This window comes from Triplophysa rosa, linkage group LG5 (assembly GCF_024868665.1).
Source record: "Triplophysa rosa linkage group LG5, Trosa_1v2, whole genome shotgun sequence".
In the NCBI taxonomy this organism is placed as follows: Eukaryota; Metazoa; Chordata; class Actinopteri; order Cypriniformes; family Nemacheilidae; genus Triplophysa; species Triplophysa rosa.
In genome coordinates this window covers 16,626,528-16,649,668 of record NC_079894.1, presented here as the reverse complement: position 1 = coordinate 16,649,668, position 23,141 = coordinate 16,626,528, and the positions used below count along the sequence as shown (strand labels likewise).

The window sequence follows — 23,141 nt, the reverse complement described above, 5'->3', positions numbered from 1 at the left end:
AGCTCATCGGTAGAGAGTAAGAGAAGACAGTCCGTTTACAGTCCGTCTGAAAAGACAAATGTACTTATATGGTTTGTTAAATGTGTGGATATGTAATTATATATGCATTGTGTGTGCAAACAAAGCTTTTGATTTTATGCATGCAGAATATTTTATGTCATTACTCTGCTCTAGACTTGATCCATTCTTTTGTACTTGATTCTTTTTGGAATCGATTCCCAGCCTTAGATTTCGGTCGTTTTTTCAAACCAAGTCATAATAATCAATGAATTTCAACACCACACCTTCCATAGAACGTGAAACCATTAACACTAAACGCAAAAACGATTGACAATCAAAAACGGTTTCTGGTTGACTAAAACAAGTGTGGAATTACGCCTCCCCAACTTTTTTTCCCTTGTTCTGGAGCTGTCACAGAAACATATGTTATTTCTCAAGACATTAATTTCAGTGATATAGGGCCAATTTTCCGTGTGGCATTAAGGCGATTTAAAAACAATTCAAGGACAAGTTACTTCATTTCAACCTTTATTTACATGTGAATAATAAAATGAACAAGCTAAACCAAACCTTGACCACTTAAAAACTGGAAACTGTGTTTAAACAAACCAAACATGCCTACATTTTTGCTATTCTAATAGTACAATGTCTTATAGGTTCTCAAATGACAAACCACACCCTAAGTGCATAGGAGTATACAGTTTGATATAGATAGTTGTACAGGTGTAAATGAAATGTGCAAATATCATCCAATACTTCCCAAACATTCTGCTTATAAAAAGCATATGTAGCTAGGGAAGTATCCGTATGTAAGCATCTGTGTGTATGAAGCTAGAGGAAGAAGGACCAGACAAACAAAGAGGAGAAAAATGCAGAGAAGGCACATTGTGTGCTGAGTGTCAGTAAGTGAACTGACAATAAACCAAACGCTTTAGTCAAACATTGGCCCCTGAACACATCATGTAGCTCATGTCTCAGTGAAGGAATATTACAGCAATAGTCAAAGCTGTAGACAGCAACAAAAACATATGTAGTATACGTCGAATCCTTATTTAAGAGGGACCCTGGCTATAACTCTTCAAAGTGTTTAGGGAAGTGTTGTATCGAATCCCATTGCACATATTCAAATGAGAAGCAGTCTTTATATTTATGTAAAATGAGAGCACTTATTACACGCCTGTGAACAAAATCTGCACCTCCACCCATAAAAAAAGGGTCTTTACAAAAACAATACAGAGCCATTGAAACGTTTTTCTCTTTCCAAGATAGGCCCATAAACAATAATCAAAAATATTTTAAGCTGGGGATGAAAAGTCTTTGTGTCAATGAGCTTAACTATTGTGTCCGTTTAGATACTTGTACTCCTTCGATGTTTAGTCACTGCAAAAAATAGTCTCTTTAAAACTGCTAATTGTTTTACACAAATGATTAGGTTTGAGATTGCCAGACTAAACGATTAAGGGTGCATGATGGTCTTAAACCTCAGCAGGTACTTAGGCTGCCTCAGACGCAGAGCAGCTATTAACAGATAAGTGGACAAAATTCAGTTCAGACGATGGTATAGAGAGCTTTGAAGTAATACACATTTCTGGTTACATTTAACCTTCAGCCTGAGCTGTGGGACTTGTTGGTCAGAGGAAGAATATTGGTATGAAAGGAAGAGAGGGCCGTGAGAAGGGATGATGTTACAATTAATTACAATTAGTTTGCTTTGGCTTCAGGAAAGACCGGCTCTTTTCAACCCTCCTGTCCAAAGTCTTCAGTGAACTTCTTCAGCTTGTCCAGATCCTGTTCGTTGACGGTGGGCTTTGCGTTGGCAAGAGACCTCAACATGTCCGACTGTGTAAAATTGTTTTTGTAGAAATATAGATTATATAGACCACTTTGCAGGATGTAAACAATGGTCCAGATGCACTTCTGGTTTCAGTATATATTTATTTAGTATTTTTTTTACATCTTACATATTTGATTAAATCTTAAAGATATTAGTTTAGCGTTTTGATTTGGTTATAAAGGTTCTGTTGGTTGGTTTATTCAAACATTTGCGTAGTGTTAAAACACTGAAACAGGAAGTTCTTATGGACCAGTGTTGTTCACGTCTTCTGACGTAGTCTATAGGGGTTGCCAGTGTAACCAAACACATTTTACTTTTTGCAGTAACAACAACATTGTTCTTTTATATTAACCAAACACAGTGGTAATGCATATTATTGAATTATCCTGTGAATTAAAGTGTACAATTTTATTTGGAATTTGGGTGTAAACAATGACTATGATTAATAAAAATTAACATTACATCTGCAACAGCTTAACATTATGTAACACGAGTTAAAAACAACACAATACAATAAAACTTATATAATGGAGATTTCTGTATACAGTATACATACAAAGGACACAGTATTCTTCTTTCTATGTAATATACTTTTTTCTCAGGAATGATAATCACATATAAAGGGTGTATAATAACAGCATGTACAGTACTGATTACTCATAGTGATCAGAATGTCCAGGTTAGAAAACTGAAAACATGCTTACCATAGAAACAATTGGTTCCAAAAGCTTCTCTCCAGGAACGTTCATCCACGTCATCTCAACAGCCTGGGGGTCGCCCGGGGAGCAAGGGGTAAGGAGGTCGTCAACTACAATGTTTGGGTCACTTCTCGATGGTCCCCGTACCTAATGAAAAAAATATTTATGTGATTAATAATTCCAGAAATTCATTTCAGTATGTTATATTCAGGTCTGTATTTTGCGTAATTCAAAGTTTACACAAGGACTGGCTGAACTCACCCGTTTAAAGTGAGTGGCGGACTGGACCTTCCTGACAGGCTGCATGAGAGCATCTCGGACTATAACACTGACGTCAGCACCAGAGTAACCATCTGTCTTCTTGCCCAGAGTGTTGAAGTCTGATTCGGTGAGGCTGTTAGGTGTGGAGCCCAGGTTCAGCTTAAACATAAACGCACGAGCGTGCTCTTCCGGCAGGGGGATGTAGATACGCTTCTCGAACCTAAACACCACAGATACGGATTGTTAAAAGTTTGTGACCTGTAGATCTTCCCCGGAAACATTTTGCATGCTTCATACTGATTCATGCTCTTTAGCTCACACGTAAGACGAAGGAGTTGAAAAACCTGTTTAGGTATCAGATTCTTGTGTTTTTAATCAGATGACGAATACTGACACATGCTGTGTTGCAAAACCCAGCGAGCTTTCAATGGCGGCAGCATGGAAACAAATTATTACCGTCTTCTGATAGCCGAGTCCAACGTCCAAGGGATATTCGTTGCTCCCAGCACCAGGATCCCTTCGTTGTCATTACCAACACCTATAAAATCAGAAATCTGCATTAGACAATAAATATAAATTATAAATATAAATATATATAAATGCTCATACAATAAAGTAACAGAATCACATTTCACCCCAAAATTCTAAGAAAAATAAAGAAAGTTATATTTGGAGTAGTGATGTGCACGAATGTTAGAATATTCGATCCGCAATAACTGTTCGAATATTAAAAAGCTATTTGAATATTCTTATTTTTCATAAATATAAAACTGTCACCACAAGGTTAAGTTACCGCTACAGAAGATCATAGAGTTGTCACGTTTTATTTAACGTTTCTTCACTTCATCTGTAATTATTTTATAATATACAGAAAATATAAAAAATTATTTGTATGTGTTCCGAAATCTTTGTTCACTCAGATCGCAATCTAGTTTAAATATTTTACAGTGGCTTGAAAAAGTGTTCACACCCCCTTCATTTTATTCACATTTTGTTATGCTGCTGCCTTATCTTAAACTACTTTAAATGATTATTTTTTTACATTAATCTACACTCCATGCACAATAATGACAAAACAAAAAACTGATTTTTGACAGCTTTGCAAATTTATTAAAAATAAAAAACAAAAAAAAGTACATTGCATAAGTATTCAAAACCTCAACTCAGAAAATGGTTAAAGCACCTTTACAGACTCAAATCTTTTTGGGTATGATGTGAAAAGCTTTACACATCTGCATTTGGCAATTTTCTGCCATTCTTCTCCTCAGATCCTCTCAAACTCTGTCAGGTTGGATGGAGATCATCAGTAGACAGACATTTTCAGGTTTCTACAGAGATGTTCAGTTGGGTTCAAGCACTAGCTGGGCCACTCAAGGACATAGACAGAGTTGTCCATAAGCCACTCTTGCATTGTTTTAGTTGTGTGCTTAGGATCATTGTCATGTTGGAGAATGAACCTTCTGCCCTGTCCGAGGTTCTGAATGTTCTGGGCTAGGTTTTCATGATCATTATCTCCGTATTTTGTGTACAGTCCCTGAAGCTGAAAAACACCCCCACATCATGATGCTGTTTCCACTACACTTTACTGTTGAGATGGTATTGTACAGGTGTTGAGCAGTGCTTGTTTTTCTCCAGACATGATGCATGAATCTGAGATTCATCAGACCAGAATATCTTGTTTCTGACAGTTTGAAAGATTAGTTGAAGTATGTTTTTGCATATTTCAAGTTTCCATGTGTCTTCACTGAGCAAAGGCTTGAGTCTGGCCACTAAGCCATAAAGCCCAGATTGGTGGAGTGTTGAAGTGATGTTTGTCCTTCTGTAAGTTTCTCCCATCTCTATATATGATCATGGAGCTCAACCAGAGTAATCATCAGCTTCTTGGTCACCGCTCTAACCAAGACCCTTCTCCATCGATGGCTCAGTTTGGACAGGAGGTCAGGTCAAGTAAGAGATCTGGTGGTTCCAAACCTCTTTCATTGAGGATAAATGGAGGCTACATGCTTCTGTGAACCTTCAATACAGCAGATTTTTTTCAGAAGTGTTCCCCAGATCTGTGCCTTGATACAATCCTGTCTCAAAGCTCTACTGGCAGTTCTTTTGACCTCATGTCTTGGTTTTTACTTTGATATGCATTTTCAGCTGTTGCACCCTTTATAGAGCGGTATGTGCCGCTCCAAATCATACTTATTCAATTGAATTTGGCACAGGTTAACGCCACTCGAAGTGTATAAACATCAACAAGCAAACCTAATGCTTCTGAGCTAAATTTCAAGTGTCCCAGAAAAGGGTGTGAATACTAATGCAATGTACTTATTTATGTTTTTTATTTTTAATAAATTTGCAAAGCTGTCAAAAATCAGTTTTTTGTTTTGTCATTATTGTGCATGGAGTGTAGATTAATGTAAAAAAAAAATTTTTTAAGTAGTTTAAGATAAGGCAGCAGCATAACAAAATGTGAATAAAATGAAGGGGGTGTGAACACTTTTTCAAGCCACTGTAAGTTTACACACCAGATGCCCGGATAGCGTTTTATGCTAAACGTGCCCTTCACGTTGAAAAACGACGCCAAAGGGGTACCCTGCGCGTTCAAATGAGATACTTATTATGAGATATTAAGTCATTATTATGAGATACTAAGTCCTTATTATGAGATACTAAGTCATTATTATGAGATATTAAGTCATTATTATGAGTTAGTTTCTTATTATTATGAGTTACTAAGTCGAAATTTTGACTTAGTTTCTCATTATTTTGAGATACTAAGTCATTATTTTGAGATACTAAGTCATTATTATGAGTTTCTCATTATTATGAGATACTAAGTCATTATTATGAGTTACTAAGTCGAAATTTCGACTTAGTTTCTCATTATTATGAGATACTAAGTCATTATTATGAGTTACTAAGTCGAAATTTCGACTTAGTTTCTCATTATTTTGAGAAACTAAGTCATAATAATGACTTATAAAATAATAAAAAAAACGGGCTTCCATAGAGTTGTGTTTAAGAAAACGGGTTAGCTTTTCTTCTCTGACACGCACATGACGCAGGTGACATAAACCACACTTTTAATAAACGAAAATCAATCCTATCCAATGATAAAGTGGTTTCTGTGTTAACTTCTTTCTTTTGCGATGTCTGTCATAAACACACAGACACAACGTGTACTTAACATCTGCTAATGTTCGATTCATGACATGATGACTCATTTGAACTGATTCGTTTAAATGAACGGTTAAAAGAACAGATATGTCAAACAATGAACTCAGAAGACTCACTATCCGAATCCATCAAATCTGTCACTCAAAACACCGCCGAACGTTAGTGTGCTTAGGCCATTTAGCAACAGTGGCTGATAAGATTTAGTCTAAATAATCCACAGTATTTATTTACAGTTTATTTATATGACAATGTGTAGTAAATTACCTATAAAATCATTAGACAGAAGAGAGTTGCTGTTAGTAATTTAATTTAATTATGTGGTCAAAATAAGAACTGCAATGTTTAAAAAGGGATGGTTTTAAAAGGGGAAGTTTACTTTTAATTGCCCTTATATGATTTTATTAAAATATTTATCAAATTACAGATTATTTTGCAAACAGTGACTAGAAAGCTTATATCAGTTATATAAAGCTTAAAGCATCAAAATCGGGATCGGTATCGGCCGATCATGATGACAGAAAATCGGTACTCGGTATCGGCTGCAAAAATCCTGATCGGAGCATCCCTATTACTTACATTAGGTATAACAATACCAACGTAATATTAAATGATTAACAATAATTCATTTATTACCATAACTTGTTAGGAGCGGTTGTTCTTAGTGAATTTGGCCTTAACATAAGACTGGCACCTTTTTCCACACATTAAAGCATAATTTTTCCTTCTAGAAGTTCAAATAGGGTCATCACCTTCAAGTTACAGCCTGTAAATAAATTCACACGGATGCTTTTTTTGTTTGTTTAAAAACGCGCTGTTTAAAAATTCCTTACTTTAGTTGAAATAAATAGGTCTACCTTATTTATTAATGCAAATGCAAAGCAAAGCTAAACAAGACAGACACTGACCGTGAACGACAAAGAAAACGATATTTATATGCGGTGCTGATCAGCAGGAAATATCTAGTCTCGTAATAAACAGGGAAACCAGCACTACAGTGGTTCAAGTCTTTGTTGCAGGGTATTTTTAGGATCTTAACAGTCGGCATGGAGGTATCAAGCCTGTTTACTTTATTTATTATCAACATTATAAACAATAAAGCCAGATATTCTTGTCAGATCTAGGTTTTGTTACCGGGAGTTAGAGAAGAGCAGCGCATTTTCTCTGCTGTCGGTTTGTTAACCGTCGGCTTGTTGAACAGACTTTCACCAGAGTAAAATAGACCTATATGCTTGTTTTTCTTATCAAGAACATGTAAAACAAAATAAACAAGATAACCATATATCACAGACTGTCAATATACGTTGGGTTTTGTATAATACCGTTCCGCGCAGGTTTAAATGCAGTTTTTATGTATTTTTCTATTTGTTCTTTTTTTCAACATTAAAAAACCTTTATACAGGATATAATATTAATGCGTTATGAATATTTAATGATAATTATAAGCTTGATGTGAAATTGTGACAAAATAAAAACGTAACAAATTACGTCATTATTAACTTGATTTAAATAAACGAATATTCGTTTTTATTAGCTCAAATATTCGAATATGAAATTATTGAAAAATGCCCATCCCTAATTTGGAGTTAATTTATGGTATTATGCCAATGACAAACAAATTTGCCCTGAAATTCTTATTACTTTAATTTGTCCAAGCATGTCAGGTTTTTTTTATTGAATTATTCTCAATACTGATTACAGTAGTGATACACTTTCAACATTTATTTAAATAAAGCCAATAAAACAAATGCCAACATGTTGTAGCTCACAATGTAAATAATAAATCATTATCTTTCACATCACCTTGCATCTGGACAAGAAACTCTGTCTTGATTCTGCGAGCTGCTTCACTTTCATTCTCGCTTCTGGAGCCGCAAAGTGAATCAATCTCATCGATGAAGATAATCGAAGGCTTGTGTTCTCGCGCCAAAGAAAACAAGGTCTTCACCAGTCTGAGGAGATGAATGAAGCAATTTAAGATTGCAGAAGACTTTCTCTTAATTTCAACAGAACTCACAATAATTTAAAACTAATCTAAAACAAGCAAAACTTTAGTTTTGATCCAATTCCAGCCTCTGATATCAATGATAATTATAACCCAAATCAATACCTTTGGCAACAAATAAAAAGCCAAATATGACTGATTTATGAAACTATATTCAATATCAATAATTCACAGTACACGTACACTGTTTTTGCAGTTATCACAATCAGAGGAACGAAAACACAGCAATGTGTAAGTTTTAGGTTTAGCCATTTCTTTGAATAACACATTTCTGCAACAGCCCAACCGCACCATCTTCCTTACAATGTATCAGAAAGCACAGGAAATGCAAAACACTGGTGGTTTCAACCTTAGGCCAATCAGATCTGTCAAATCATTTTCTCAGTGCTCATTTAAATGATATTTTGTGTCCATTTCCAGATAAACTTTCAATTATATCAGTGCATACCCAGTCCACATGCTTAAACATATGATCACATGACTATAACCATAACCAGACCCATTCCCCCACAAGCTAAAGACTCACTTTTCACTCTCTCCCAGCCACTTGGATACCAGGTCTGAGGAGGAAATAGAGAAGAATGTGGAATTGTTGGCTTCTGTCGCTACAGCTTTGGCCAGGTAAGATTTACCCGTGCCAGGAGGTCCGAAGAGTAGAATGCCCCTCCAAGGAGTTCTTTTCCCTACAATAGACAGAACCTGAATTATTAGTCACATCTGGCAGACAGTCCTGGGATTCACTTTTTACAGGATTTGTTCAAATTTAGCTTTTGATAACTGGATACAACAATAGCTCTCAATAGCTCTCCCTCTTGATCAGATCACATTCCAAACCACCAAATCAAAGCCCAATCCCCAATAACACGGGTGCCTCTCAGAGTAGTATATTAATGCTAAGGAAAGCCACTTGCCTGTGAAAAGATGTGGGAATTTGATTGGCAGAATGACGGCTTCTTTTAAGGCCTCTTTGGCCCCTTCTAATCCAGCAACATCATTCCAATTAATATTGGGTTTCTCCATGACAATAGCTCCTGTGATAAAACATCAACTATTAGTATATTAAAACTTGTAATCCGAAAGCAGTAAGACTGGGATTTAAGAAACTTGCTTTATGTATCCTGGTTGTACTCAACATCAAAGATACATCTTGGTTAGACAAACAAATCGACTCAAATTCCCACCACTGGTTGATAAAATGTTGCCGTGTCAGGCTGGTCAGAATGCTCCTCTTAACCAAGTAATGTATGACGGTGGATAGGGATTAACTAACCTGAAAGTTGGTTCTGAAATTTCTTTTTCTCTGGGTCTCCTTCTCCTTCATCACTCTCATTTCTATAAATAAAAAATAAAATGTGAACTACACAACCAGAACTATAAAAACCATAATAAGAGAAAGAGCAGAAAGGGAAGTTTGCTCCCTTATCTATGCACAATAGGACAACATTATAATCACGATTTGCGCAAAAATGTTACGCAGGATTAATAATTACGATTATTCTGTCAGTTACGGATAATTATTACACTTTACAGCCAATTAACATGTTTTAATTTGCTGCCGTTGAACGTTTGTGACCCCACAAATTGACAAAATGAACAACTTCTGAATTTATCATGATGATGTTGTGTGCTTGCTGTTAACACATTAATATCGCAACAAATAGGCTTATTATGCTGGAAGATAAAATCATTATCACGATTAAAAAATGATTCACTGTGCAATATAATTTGGCATATACATGAATAAACACACAGAGCCTTTCCAACGCAAATAATACCACATTTCTGGTCACCCAATATACTTGCCAGGTCAATCCATTTTTATATATTTTTAATACTGGAACTTTAACTATATAAAGTGATTTCTATATTGTATATATTTGAGTGAGTTGTGAATGATTACTGTTAATTTAGCAATGTTGTGAGAATTTTGTCTTCTTTTAATCCACATCACCCACCCTTTATCACTGGACTGGGACTCCTTCACAGGCTTCGCTGGGGCCTTTTCTTTTTTCTTCAAATACTCTTTCAATTTTTCAGCCCGGTCCAGATACTCAGCACATTTTGCCCGGATGCTTTGTTTGGCCTTATCGCCCTGTGCTTCATCTTTATGAGAAACAAACAAAGCGAGTCATGTTATAGAGACAATGCAGTTACAATACATCAGTTTATTTTGTTTTAGTGCATTTACCCCACTCAGGACACCTAAAATCTGTTTCTAAAATAATTTGGCCTGATAAACAGACATAAAGACAGAGATGTTTTTCAGCATACTTACATTTAACAACATGAAGAAAGTACTGAACAGCATGCTGGTATAGACGCAGGGCCTCTTCATAGTTTTCGGCCTTATCCTCCTGAGCTGCCTTACTGGCGAGATCTATAGCTTTCTGTGTGGTAGATATAAGCAATCATTTTTATAGAAACACTTTAATATAAATGGTCATAATAACAGGTTTAATTTGGGGAAACGTAAGGATAGCTGTATGTGAAGATATTTTAACAGACAGAACACAGGCCAAAAGGCTCAAGAGAAAGAGTCACAGAAAAGCATGTGTTCAACACCATACCTCCAAAACAAACAATGATGAATATGGATTCTATTATCTCTGTGTTTGCTGTCATTTGTCTTTACAGTGAATAGGAGCAACCATGACCAAGTTTTCAAGTATCAGCTTAGCATTGTACTGTTGTCAGAAGTGCTGGATATTTATGAAAGTGGGATTAAAAATCAACCACTGTATTTCTGACAACGTATTTTGACATTATTATCAACTCAATTTGCTAGATCACAATGTAGTTTACTGTAGCCTACATTGCTAACATCCACTCTTCTACTGAACAAGCTATGTTTTGTGTTTTGGTAAGATGGTCTTTTTAACACGGCGAAACTATTATATTTAAGTGTAGAATTTGAAAACAAGGATTTGATCTTCAGGTTAGACGATTAAACCAAGCATACTGTACAGTTAGCTCATCTGATCTAACATGCTAAACGTCATTGTCTTATTTTGAACTCGCCAAAACATTTAAGATGCCATTTGAAATCTCATCTACATTAAACACTGACAAAACCTTTTCAAGGCTTTGAATTTTAAGTTAAAAGAAAAACACGAGAGAGCTGGTGGGAAATGGGTAACCATTTCAAAATATTTATTACAAAAGTAACATGATCAACTATAATAATATAGGCTACAGATATTCCAACCGTGATATATATTTTAATTCAACCCACAAATGAACGTTATTGATGTCAGTCGATGAGATATTTGTTTTGGAACTTACCTGCAAGTTGTTGTTGGCAGCCATAAGGGCTGAAAAATGAAGACAACACGATGTGTTTGGAAAATATGAATAGTGTTATATCACCAAGACGTCACTTAAACGCTCTTCACATATAAAAAAGCGAAACACCGCAATCTGGTCAAATTTCTGTACTTTTTTTGAGATCGTTGAATAACAACGGAAAAACAACTTCCGCAATAAAATGTCGAATGTCACTTCCGCCTCGACGCTCACGTGTTCCAAAAATGTCATTACGTATCGCGCCCAAGACACGCCTATGTGACGCACCCTTTCCTGCTTCGGGGACAATAAATAAGTCATAACTTACGTAATGAAAGTTTAAGTCATAGTTTAAGTCATATCGTTTAGATCGCAGGTTGTTTTGATACTTATCGTTTTAACTAAAACTGAGTCCATTCAACTACAGTTCATTTTCATAATAGGCCTATTGAAAAAAAATATTATACGTAGGCCTATATTTGAAAGAATAATGATATTTCATTACAATTAAGAGAGTATAATGACACATTTTAAATAATTTTCCATATTTGCTTTAAGTGGATGCTGTCATGCCCCTGAGTGCCATTTATGAAATTGAAAATTTTTGACATTCTTCATTTGTTAACTTTCTCTAAATGTAATGTTTTAGACAAGCTTTCTTTGGAATATTGTTTTAATTAGTAACTAATTTATACATTTGGGATTACAAACAGTATAGGGCGGGCTATATTCTTGAACACATTGTTACCTACTTCAGGGTTCTCTTTTCAACTCCTCCCACCACGAGAATCAACAAGACAAAGATCGGCTGATGTCAAACACACCTGGTATTAGCAATGGATTGTATGAATTCTGTGTTCTGTTTTGTGGCTTTAGTTGGTGTGTCAAGTTTATTCAATTACTTTATTTCATATGGCAGCATAAACAACCTAACCTTTCATGGTGGTCTTATAATATGGCTAATGACAGAACAGTGCTTAGGATAGGCAACACCAACCTTTTCACTTGCACAAAAAGAACCAAACCAGAACATAAACCAACACCCTTAAAACAAACTTCAAAAACAACACCCCACGGTATGTGGAAAATCATTCAATACGTCACTGTCCAAATGTAGAACAACCAAGTCACCTTCTAGAACTATATGAGGATGTTTACCTAGACATTTATCTAGAGATGACCAGACCTTCAGATGACCAGAGATTTAATGTAAACTGAGAGGAGGGGCAACAAAGCATCATCATGCCCTATATGTCTTCTCAAGAGCCCTCCTTCCAGAGCATAATTTCAAAATCATAAACGACGTATAATAATAATCATATGAGACAGGTAAACTACAGTACAGCACACAAATGCAGTGTCCAGTTGCAACAAACCCTTGTTAATTGTGTAGGGTCAACTGCAAAGGTTCAACATAAGCAATTGTTGCAACAGGCAGCAGGCTTCATGTCAATTACATTAAACACTCAACAAGCTTGCCATTCATTTTTCAGATATCAGTTGTCATTAACAGAAAAAAAGCCTTATCTTAACTTTCTGTTACTTGAACTTTAAATTCTACAATAAAAAGACAAGTATTCAATCAACAACTACAATAAAGATGTTTGCCATGCTTGCCCATGCCAAAGACCATGAAATTACTCGGAGGCTTATACCAGCACAGACAACAATATAACCAGCAGAGACAGAAAGACATGTCAGGTTTAGTTTTACATACTTTTTTTAGGACACAAACTCTAAGACGTCCAGTGTAAGTAATAAAGTATAGTATGTTTCTGAGGAGAAACTTAGGACCAGACCTATTTTTAAGTCACAGCCTCCGTTTCTTATAGTGGCAAGGCAACATATACAAATACAGTCAAACTGGGCTATGGTTAATTTGGCACCATGCTGAAGAACAGGAGTGGTCTCAGTAGAATTCTATATTAATCCATCATTGTTTTTTTAAATAATATGTATTTTAAACAAATTTCATTTAAACAACAAGGGGAATGACACCCCTAAAAAAACTAAATCTGGTAGGTTTTATAAAGTGATACCTAACCGCCACTGCTCGGACATATTAGTACATTCATAAAGAAATTAGTGATAGATGTATTATCGATAATAACCTCTTTCTTATCAAGATAGTCTTGAAGCTCTTCTGCTCTGTCAAGATACTGCTTACACTTCTCTCTGATCTTCTGATTGCCCTCTTTACCCTGCGGTTCACCTAAATGCATTCAAACAAAAGAGGTTAAAATCACTAGATGTCAGGCAGATTGTGGAACAGACCATTGTAAGGTACTGTAAACATATTATGACATAAAATGCGCTCACGTTTTACTATATGCAGAAAATACTTCACTGCATGTTGATAAGACTTAACAGCCTCTTCATAGTTTCCAGCTTGGTCCTCCTGTGATGCTTTGTTAGCTACAGCTATAGCTTTCTGTAATTTGAAATATTGCATTTGAGCTTATAAAATATTAACTGAAGACTCATATGAAGTTTGAGATATAATAAAGCCAAATATATATAGTCTATAGATAGTCTTAGAGAAAGTGTAACCTAATACATCTGCAGAACTATTAAAAACCATTTCAGCAGCAACAATATTATGTGACCCAAACTTAAAGTGATAGGTTACCCAAAAATAAAAATTCTGCCATCATTTACACAGCCACTTGTAATTTCAAACACAAAAGAAGATATTTTGAAGAATGTTGTTAACTGGACCCCATTCACTTGCATTGGTTTTGTGTCAATACAATAGAAGTGAATAGTGGCTAGTGCTGGTCGGTTACCGACATTCTTCAAAATATCTTCTTTGGTGTTCTGGGGAAGAAAGAAAGTAAATAATTACAAAATTTTCATTTTGGGGTGAACTTTCCCTTTAACTTCCGGCAGACCTCCACAAAGAATAAATAACTGTTGAGTAGTTTTAAAATAATTTAATACAATTAATATACAAAATATGAATTAATATAAATTAAATATAAAATACAATTTTCACAGACCAGAAGTTAATTTCGGGCCATGACATAGTCTATACTACACTATATTGCTTAATATTTAACAGGAAAAATATTTTTCAATGCTTTTTAAAGATAACATAACTTGCAAGAACAAAATGAAGTGTATTTTAGGACCATTAAGATATTAATTTACAATTTAGGCTATTACACTTTATACACCAATACTAATTATTTTAATGTCCTGTTTGGGTTGTATTTGTTTTAAAAAAGCATAAATTAAAAGCAGTAGAGCAAATAATATACTACTAATAATATTTATTTTATCATGCGTTTAAAAAGAATAAAAATGATAATGAGTTTAAAACAGATTTAAACAGATTTAGATTATCATGGGTATGATAAAGACTAATATTATTCTTAGTCTAATAAAGAGTCACATAACAATTTTCACATAATTGTTCACATTCATAGACCTAAGAAATACATTATTTTTCTTATGTTTATGTTCACACTGACACATTTAACATGTAGGCTACTTTTAGGAATAATATGGCTGTGTCTCAAAACCCAGAGAGCTGTCTATGTAGACAGCATTATTTGCGCATCCTAGAGAGTAAATGGTGTCTATACAAGCAGCTCTTTAGGTTTTGAAACACCTCTTACGTGTCATACGCTGAAATAGTCTTAAATTTGTTTAAAATACAAAGTTTAAGAATAAATAATCTTGCGTTGCGCAGATCTGTAACGTAATAAACCATACAAACATGAATCGTTTCTCTATGACGTTGATTACCTGTAAATTTGTAGGCTCCATACAGCGCTGATTTGGTGAAGTAAATCACTTGCCAGTTTGAGTTTCGTTTGCTGTTGGCGTTCTCTGTTTTGTCCGTGTTCGACACGCCCACTGGACTCATAGACGAGGCGTGATAATGATTGAGTTGAGAAACAGCGCCTCTTCATTCTCAGACAGCCTGGGAAAAATATTACAATAACTTAAATATTTAGACACCCCGCTAAATAGGGCTATTGACAGCCAATTTAAAGGATAATCCAATATTGTTATTTACATCTTGCACATATAATTATAACAATAATACCCACATTTTTATTAATATAATCCATATGGTTAGGCCTACTTTTGAGATTTTCCCTATTTTTAATATTCAGATTCATTAGTGTTACTGTATACACAAGGTTATTATTGATTTTGCAATGTAAATATCGTAACAGTCATGTTTAATAGCTTATGGTACTTGTTACTATCAGCCAGGCATGATACAGCGCTCAGTTTAATCAAATATGTGACCCTGGATCACAAAACCAGTCTTAAGTAGCACGGGAACATTTTTAGTAAAAGACAAAAATACATTGTGTGGGTCAAGATTATGGATTTTTCTTTTATGCCAAAAATCATTAGGATATTAAGTAAAGATCATGTTTCATGAAGATATTTTGTAAATTTCCTACCTTAAATATATAAAAACTTTATTTTTGTGAGTGGATGGTCTGCCACAGTGCCTCTGATTAACAACTTCAAAGGCAATTTTCTCAATATTTTGATTTTTTTGCACTCTCAGATTCCAGAGTTTTAAACGGTTGTATCTCACCCAGATATTGTCCTATTCTACCAACTCATACATCAATAGAACGTTTATTTATTCAGCTTTCAGATTATGTACAAATCTCAATTTCGACAAATTGACCCATAAGACTGGTTTTGTTGTCCAGGGTCACATATGTGACCAGGGGACAACAAAACCAGTTGGGTCAATTTTTCGATATTGAGATTTATACATCATCTGAAAGCAGAATAAATAAGCTTTCCATTGATGTATGGTTTGTTAGGATAGGACTAACAAATATTTGGCCGAGGTATATATATAACTATTAAAAAAAATGAATCTGAGGGTGCAAAAAATCTAAATATTGAGAAAATCGCCTTTAAAGTTGTCCATCAGAGGCGCTGTAGCTGGCCGTTGCTAAGAAGAAACAGGTTTGTTTTAATGCTCTCTATTGGCTTACCGCTGTAATGACGTTGTGGAAAGTACTAGATGAACCTGAAAGCAGAAATTCTCTACATAGATATCAACCTTGGGTGCATCTCAATTCAAATTGTGCGTCCTCGTTTCCTTCCCTCGCGTCTTAGCTCCACCCCTTCAGGATGCGAGGGAAGGGAGCAAGGAAAAGATGCGAGGACGGAGGAATTAAATCAAGTGAAATGACATACTCACTCCCTTTAGCGTCACTTCAAAGCGTCGTCAATTAATGATGACTCTACAGCGTACACAGTGCACACTGGAAAACAGTTAAATACGTACTTTAGGCAGATGTCATTTTCCTCACTACAATAAAATAAGTTAAAACATGCTTAAAAGTGGTCAGAAATTTATATAAGGTATGTCAAATATATGTTATACATTTAATATTAACTATATTAATAAATTAACTATATGAATATTAGGTAACACTTTATTTTACGGTGCCCTTGTTACACATATTACATGTATTTACTATAGTATTTACTATACATTATGCATAATTACATGTAACTACCCCTAAACCACACCCTAATGTTGTCTAGGCAACAACCGCCCCTTCCGCTTCCTGTTAGTATGTCCCAGTTTGTGCAATCTATTTTGCCACGCACTTAAATATACCTACTATTCCAACACAAAAACAGTACCTACTATTAGGGCTAGTATGCGAATTCGAACGCAGCAAAAGCCTCCTCTCTTCCCGCCTCCTCCCGGTGCAATTAGAGAATTGAGACGTCCTTAAAGATGGCTGAGCTCGATCAGTTTCCGGGTCACAGGATGGAGGACGGAGGAAACGGGGAGGCATATTGAGAAGCACCCTGGCTGCGTCCGAAATCGCATACTGTGACAGTACGTACTGAATTTGAATAAGTACCTACTTATCGGCCATTAAAACAGTATGTCTATATAGTATGAGTGGGAGTAGTATAAATACATTTCGGTCATACTGCGTCCACCATGTTTTATTGTCATATGACCCGTATGCTCTTTGACCTATGACGTATTAACAACAACCTACACCTGAGCGTTGATAAAAACATAATTTAGTCCCGAGAAATTGTTTTTTTTGGCACTTACATTAAAAACGGACGTCCGCCTTAAAGTTTTCCGCTATATTTATTTGATTTACTTTTGAAATTTGACCGTTGCTCAGCTCCCGTGGCATCATGGGATAGATAAGTGTCCATTCGATCCACACTCACGAATCTTGGCAGAAGTAGTAGACCATCCGGGTATTTCTCGCCTACTGTTTTTTGCATACTGAGGTTTCGGACATACTATTCATGACTCAACTCATTTTCAAAAATGGCTGCGCCCGAAATCGCCTACTTCCATACTATTTAGTAAGGGATTTCGGACACAGCCCCTGAGTGGGTAATTCTTCTCAAAGAGCGGGCAACAGCAAGTGAAGTTTGCAGGCGTGTTTCCAGCCATTTTTTTCACGATTTTGTTGCATCCACTCATACAAATAAAGTTTTGATAAATTTACGGTATGAAATTTAAAAAATATCTTTATGGAACATGATCTTAACTTAATATCCTAATGATTTTTGGTATAAAAGAAAATTAAAAAAAAATTTAGTCATCTATTAATATATCATAAATATTCCAGTGCTATTTAAGACTGGTTTTGTGGTCACATACTGTATGTTAAAGCATTGCTGTAGCTCAGTGGTAAGAGCATGGCACTAACTACACCAAAGTCGTGGGTTCGATCCCAGGGGATTGCACATACTTAGAAACAAATGTATAGGATAATGCAATGTAAGCCAAAGCGTCTGGCAAATGCGTAAATGTAAAGAAAGCGCCTCCTTTATCTCTATATCCACCAGAAGAGTTCCTATCCTAAAAATGTAATAATCTGTGCAATCTTGAATGCCTGAGCAAAACATAACATGACTATGTCACATTTCTTTTGGCATTGTAAATAGTTGAACTGTATCCTCAGTGTTGCTTAAGTTAAGTGAGATCATTAGAGATTCTTGGGGCCAGAGAATCTGTTGCTCATCTTGTCAACGGGTGTGTGAGCGGAACTTCGTGAAGTCTACAATAAGTCCCTTTGTTTTTGGTGCCTATAAATTCCTGGTTTTGTTTTGCTGGTTTGGCTGTTGTCTAGAAATCAACCTACTGTGTGTATACAGCAAAGGAAGCAAATTTCCCTGAAAGAAGTGAATGATGTGCAGCAATTATATGTATGTTTTTCAGAATCAGAGTCATTGTTGCCTGAAGTGCTGTTTAATAGAGCTGCAAGGGCGGTCGAGACATTTCTCCACATACTGTACTGGTTAATGACAACACGGAATAAATGAACAAGAAGGAAAAACACGAGTGTATAAAGATAGATATGCCAGTTACCAGGATACACACAGAAATAAATAGAATGTCTATCACATTGGCCATGCACTTTGCAGCATTTGCACTACTGTAGTGAAACATCAACTGAGAAACTATGCAGAACATTAAACACATGACATAGGCCCAGGGCCGGATTATCCAATGGACACAAGCCCAGGGTGCGCTTGGGGCCCAAGCAAGGGGAAGAAAATTTCACATACTGTAACAATGTTTCCCATATATTCATTCTGATGTGCGCTTCACTGTGTTTCTAACTTAGGAAGTCTGTCTCTTGATTTAGTCACTTTTACGAGCCCTCTATCTGCCTTTGTTCAGAAGAAGTGCATAGCGACAAATCTAGCGACTTCTTGGATAAACTTTAGTTTTCATTCAGTTGGAAAATGTCGCCAGTGCTGCCTCACGAGCATGAAGTCTCTCTTTCCTGGGGCAGGAATCCCCTCTCTCGGCATCACTCTGTACAGTGAGCTGCAGGAAGAAGCAGCACATTCAATTTACCGTATGACACAGGTGACACCTGAATGAAATTAGTACAAAACGGCGTTTTCAACAACCTGTCACTGTTATCGACTGTTTGGTATATAAACATGATTCGTTTGTAAATATGCAAATGGTTACCTAGACAGAGGCTGTATGAGAATAGTCAACAGAACAGTCTTTTTATTTTGATTTGTTATGATCGTGTTATAAGTCAGGACTGACAATAGAAACTGAAAATGTCAATGAGAACGGCTTTATTGTTGTAAATATAATCTACCCTCACTGTTGTCATAAATCTCAAAAGGTAAGAGTTTATTTGGTGGTGTTTCCTTGCCAATTATGAATTTTATATTGATATAATGATGATCAGGTTAGGGTTAGCCTTACTTTACCAATATTTAGCCTTCATTATTAGATAATCCACAGTGCTTTTGTCAGAGGGCTGCCTTTGCATCTCCTAACGCTGTTGTTGGGTTCCATTTCCTCCCTGTCGCTACTGTTACATTTCTCGTCAAGAAAACCACAATAACCCAAAGGATTATGTACAAAATATTGAATGTTTATTCAATATAAGATTCCATAAAGAACAGGAATCAAAATATACACGAATAGATAACACAAACACAACATAATAGAATGGAACAGAACAAAACAAAACGTAAGCCGAAAAGAATATACGAAAGAAAAGGTCCAGGCCAGCTCGCCAAGAGGCCCCTTCACAAGGATCCGGTGCCTCTCAAATACACCACTCCCGATCAGCATCAGGTGCATCCAATTTACCTGTAAAAGAGAACAACCACAGAACCAAAACAAGAAAACGAATAACCCGTAACACTACTGTTGGGGCAGCATCTCTTACACAAGGATCACAGGATTCTTTGAGCGTCTTCTCCAACCTTGTTTTGGTGCATTTATATTCCTCCACATGGCTTGAAATGGGAAGAGAGAGAGAGCTCCATGCCCGTACAGCCCTATGTTACTAAGGCATCTTGGTAGCCCAAGCCATTTCCTCACTTGTGTAATCACCAATCTCTCCAGGTTCTTGGCGTGAGACACCGTGAGCTCATACATGTATGCCCTGATTGAAAGTGACCTATTTATCAGGTATGGTGACCCATACCCAAAATGTGACCTCTGCATTTAACCCATCCAGAGAGTAGTGAACACACGCACAGGAAGTCATGAACACACGTACACCCGGAGCAGTGGGCAGCTATCACTGCAGCGCCCGGGGAGCAAGTAGGGGTAAGGTGCCTTGCTCAAGGGCACCTCAGTCGTTACCCGCTGGCCCTGAGAATCCAACCGGCAACCTTCTGGTCGCGAGTCCAACTCTCTAACCATTAGGCCACGACTGCCTGATTGGAGGTAGGCGCAACCCATTTTTCAAACATTCTCCTCCAACCACCCAATGCGATGCCCAGATTATTATTTCCATTGCCATTGTGAAAGCCAGTGGTGAAATTGTGCAACCTGCCATTATGCCAACCTCCAGCTGTTGCCATGTGGTGGTACTATCCTGTGTGTGGTAATACACAATTGGAGATCCTGAAAATATGCCTTAATCAGCTTTGTTACCTGCTCTGGAACGTGGAAGAAGTCAAAGACTGTCCACAGCAGCTCATGTGGCACTAATCCAAAGGCATTGGCAAGATCTAGAAATAATCCGGGCCTGCATAGGCCTACTGTAACTCAAAATGTAGGTACTGATATAATGGTTCTGGGCAGCCCCCTGGTGGTGAAAATGAGAATCTCCACAGAGAGGTGCACTGGGAATTTTTTTTATACAAATGCATACATAAGGGTCTATTTCACTGTATGCATAAAGTTTTTGGCTTGTCTGAATTTTAATCCTTTTGAAGCTTTTCGAAGGGTTACTTGACAAATAAAAAAACATTTAAACATTTAATTGTTCTTACCACTTCATGTCAGACCATCAAAGTGATATATTTTTCGTGGCCTTGTGCAGCAAACGTAGACATGTTTCTCACAGATGCTATGGCAGGTTATAAATATAAGGTGCTTTATGGTTGAGGTGTTACCCAGTTTATTCTAATTCATTTTCATGCAAGTGCCTTAATCATTGTCAGGGAACAGTAAAAGTTCAGCCATTAAGTCCCCTAGAATGTGAGGTACAATTACACGCACATTCTTTATAACACGTTTCGTCAATAAATAAATAATTTAGAAAATGTTTCCTTTTTAAGCATAAATCAAACAATATTTTGTGAGGTGTCACCTCAAACATAAAACTTGTCATGGGGTAAGAAAAAATAATATATTTTTTAATGAAATATTAACTCTCTGAAAATAATTTTACATACACAATTAATCAATTTAGTAAGTCTAGCATATTAAAGGGGCATTCACAATGTGTATTTGACAGGAATGCACAGCACTTCACATTCACAATATGTTACTGCAAAGTGACGCAAATCCTCTCACAGCAGCCTCACACAGACACACACTTAAAAGTGCACACTTAAAGTCCATTTGGCAGTCAACACCATAACATTGATCTACGCTAATAATGACGTCGAGTGTCTGCTGTATAAACAGACCTTGTTGGAGCATCTGTGGTATGAAAGCTCACCATCCAGGCTTTTGGCTCTGTCTGGGTCATATGCATCAGCTCATCTGCATGATTTGGCACTTGAGCCGCAGGGTCTGTCACAAGGTTTATCCTTCAGCCAATGTCGGTCCAGCTGTTTGATGTCAGTTTGATCTCCACGGGGTCATGGGCAGAGGGATAAAAATGTACTCTTACTGAAGTTAATTTAAAAATTAAATACAACTTACATTTATATTAATTTGTTTGCTTTTATCTCATATTTTGTTATGTCAGTTTTACATTATGCCACCTTTGTTTACCTGTAAGACCCTGGTTGACCACAGTCAGCACTCAACATGGCTTGGGCTTTATTTAGGACAACAGTTCACACAACCTACATTTTCTATTGGGACTTATGCCCACCATCTTTGACCTTTCTGACAGGCCTTGAGTCCACTAAATCATTGATTGGTTCTTTTCTCATGCAGTTAATTCTGCAAATTTCAAATGTATTTAAAGACACTTTGTACATATGTGACCCTGAACAGTCCATTTTTCAAAATTGAGATGTTTACATCATCTGAAAGCTGAATAAATAAGCTTTCTATTGATATATGTTTTTTTAGGATAGGACAATCCAGTAGCTCAGAGATGACGTAGTTTTGTAGGCTAACCCAGAAGTAAGAGCTGCGCTGGTTCCCTCGACCGAAAGCCTATGCATTTTTCCCTCTAGACTTTTGGAAGATCGCAAAAAATAAGCTCTGTGATTAACAAAGGTTTATGATGTTTACACGTTTTGTCTATCAAGATAGTTTTTAAAAATTAACACCACATTTGTTACTTTTGAAGCCGAAATACAATCGGTGCAAACGATGCTATAAACAGACTACACTTAAGGTCGCTCGATTTCAACGTCACCACCACCAAGCCTCCGACAACTCTTTCGAACTTTATTAAAAATGTGTTCCCTGGTAAGTAATTACTCCGTGAATCCGCATCTACAGTATGTTTTAAGACATTTGTGCCCATGTTGCATTATTTGTGAGCTTTATATGTGCGATGACGTCTAACATCCCCGCCAAAGGAAGTAGTCACTTTTAGCAACTTATTAGCAACCGCTGTTTTTAAAACACAATAAGACTTTTAAAAAATTACAAGCGGTTTACAATTGGTGTGTTTTATGTCATAGAATAAAACGTGAAAATATTTAGGTTTTGTTTACCACAGACCTTATTTCGGACGATTTACCAAAAACCCATTCAAAAAACCCTAATTCTAAGCTTTACATAGATACCAAACTTAAGTGGGTAATTCCCAAAGAGCAGGTAGCAGCGAGCGAAGTTCGTAGGCGTGTTTCCGAGCATTTTTGTTAGCGACTTTGCTTTATTCACGTACAAAAATAAAGTTTTGATATATTTACGGTAAGAAATTTACAAAATCTTTACTTAATATCCATAGACTGCCGCTTCCTTCCATTGTAATGAATTGAGCGTAAAACGTCTAACGATGGGCGCTGACATGTTACA

General features: G+C 36.4%; 1 protein-coding gene across 2 annotated transcripts; it reads right to left on the bottom strand.

The window, feature by feature from the left end:
* Positions 1-1,086: 1,086 nt before the first annotated feature.
* Positions 1,087-15,121, bottom strand: vps4b (vacuolar protein sorting 4 homolog B). 2 transcript variants are annotated; one of them, XM_057333124.1, is made up of 13 exons: positions 14,993-15,121; positions 13,562-13,673; positions 13,354-13,454; positions 10,236-10,347; positions 9,916-10,063; positions 9,231-9,292; positions 8,872-8,991; positions 8,487-8,643; positions 7,759-7,907; positions 3,250-3,331; positions 2,794-3,013; positions 2,539-2,679; positions 1,087-1,839 (listed from the first exon to the last, which is right to left on the bottom strand). In XM_057333124.1, exons 1-13 carry the CDS (start codon positions 15,011-15,013, stop codon positions 1,738-1,740), a joined length of 1,527 nt encoding a protein of 508 aa, XP_057189107.1. In that variant the 5' UTR covers positions 15,014-15,121; the 3' UTR covers positions 1,087-1,737. The 2 variants fall into 2 exon arrangements, with proteins under 2 accessions (XP_057189107.1, XP_057189108.1); XM_057333125.1 differs by lacking the exons at positions 13,354-13,454; positions 13,562-13,673; positions 14,993-15,121 and adding an exon at positions 11,243-11,484.
* Positions 15,122-23,141: the final 8,020 nt, after the last annotated feature.

What these genes read in the sequence shown, in the direction of transcription:
- vps4b (XM_057333124.1), bottom strand. Translation starts at nt 15,013, where the DNA reads ATGGAGCCTACAAATTTACAG. An exon ending in GACTCGGCTATCAGAAGACG is followed by an intron (nt 3,014 to 3,249) that starts GTAATAATTTGT and finishes TGTGGTGTTTAG; the next exon opens with GTTCGAGAAGCGTATCTACA. An exon ending in CCGCCACTCACTTTAAACGG is followed by an intron (nt 2,680 to 2,793) that starts GTGAGTTCAGCC and finishes TTTTTTCATTAG; the next exon opens with GTACGGGGACCATCGAGAAG.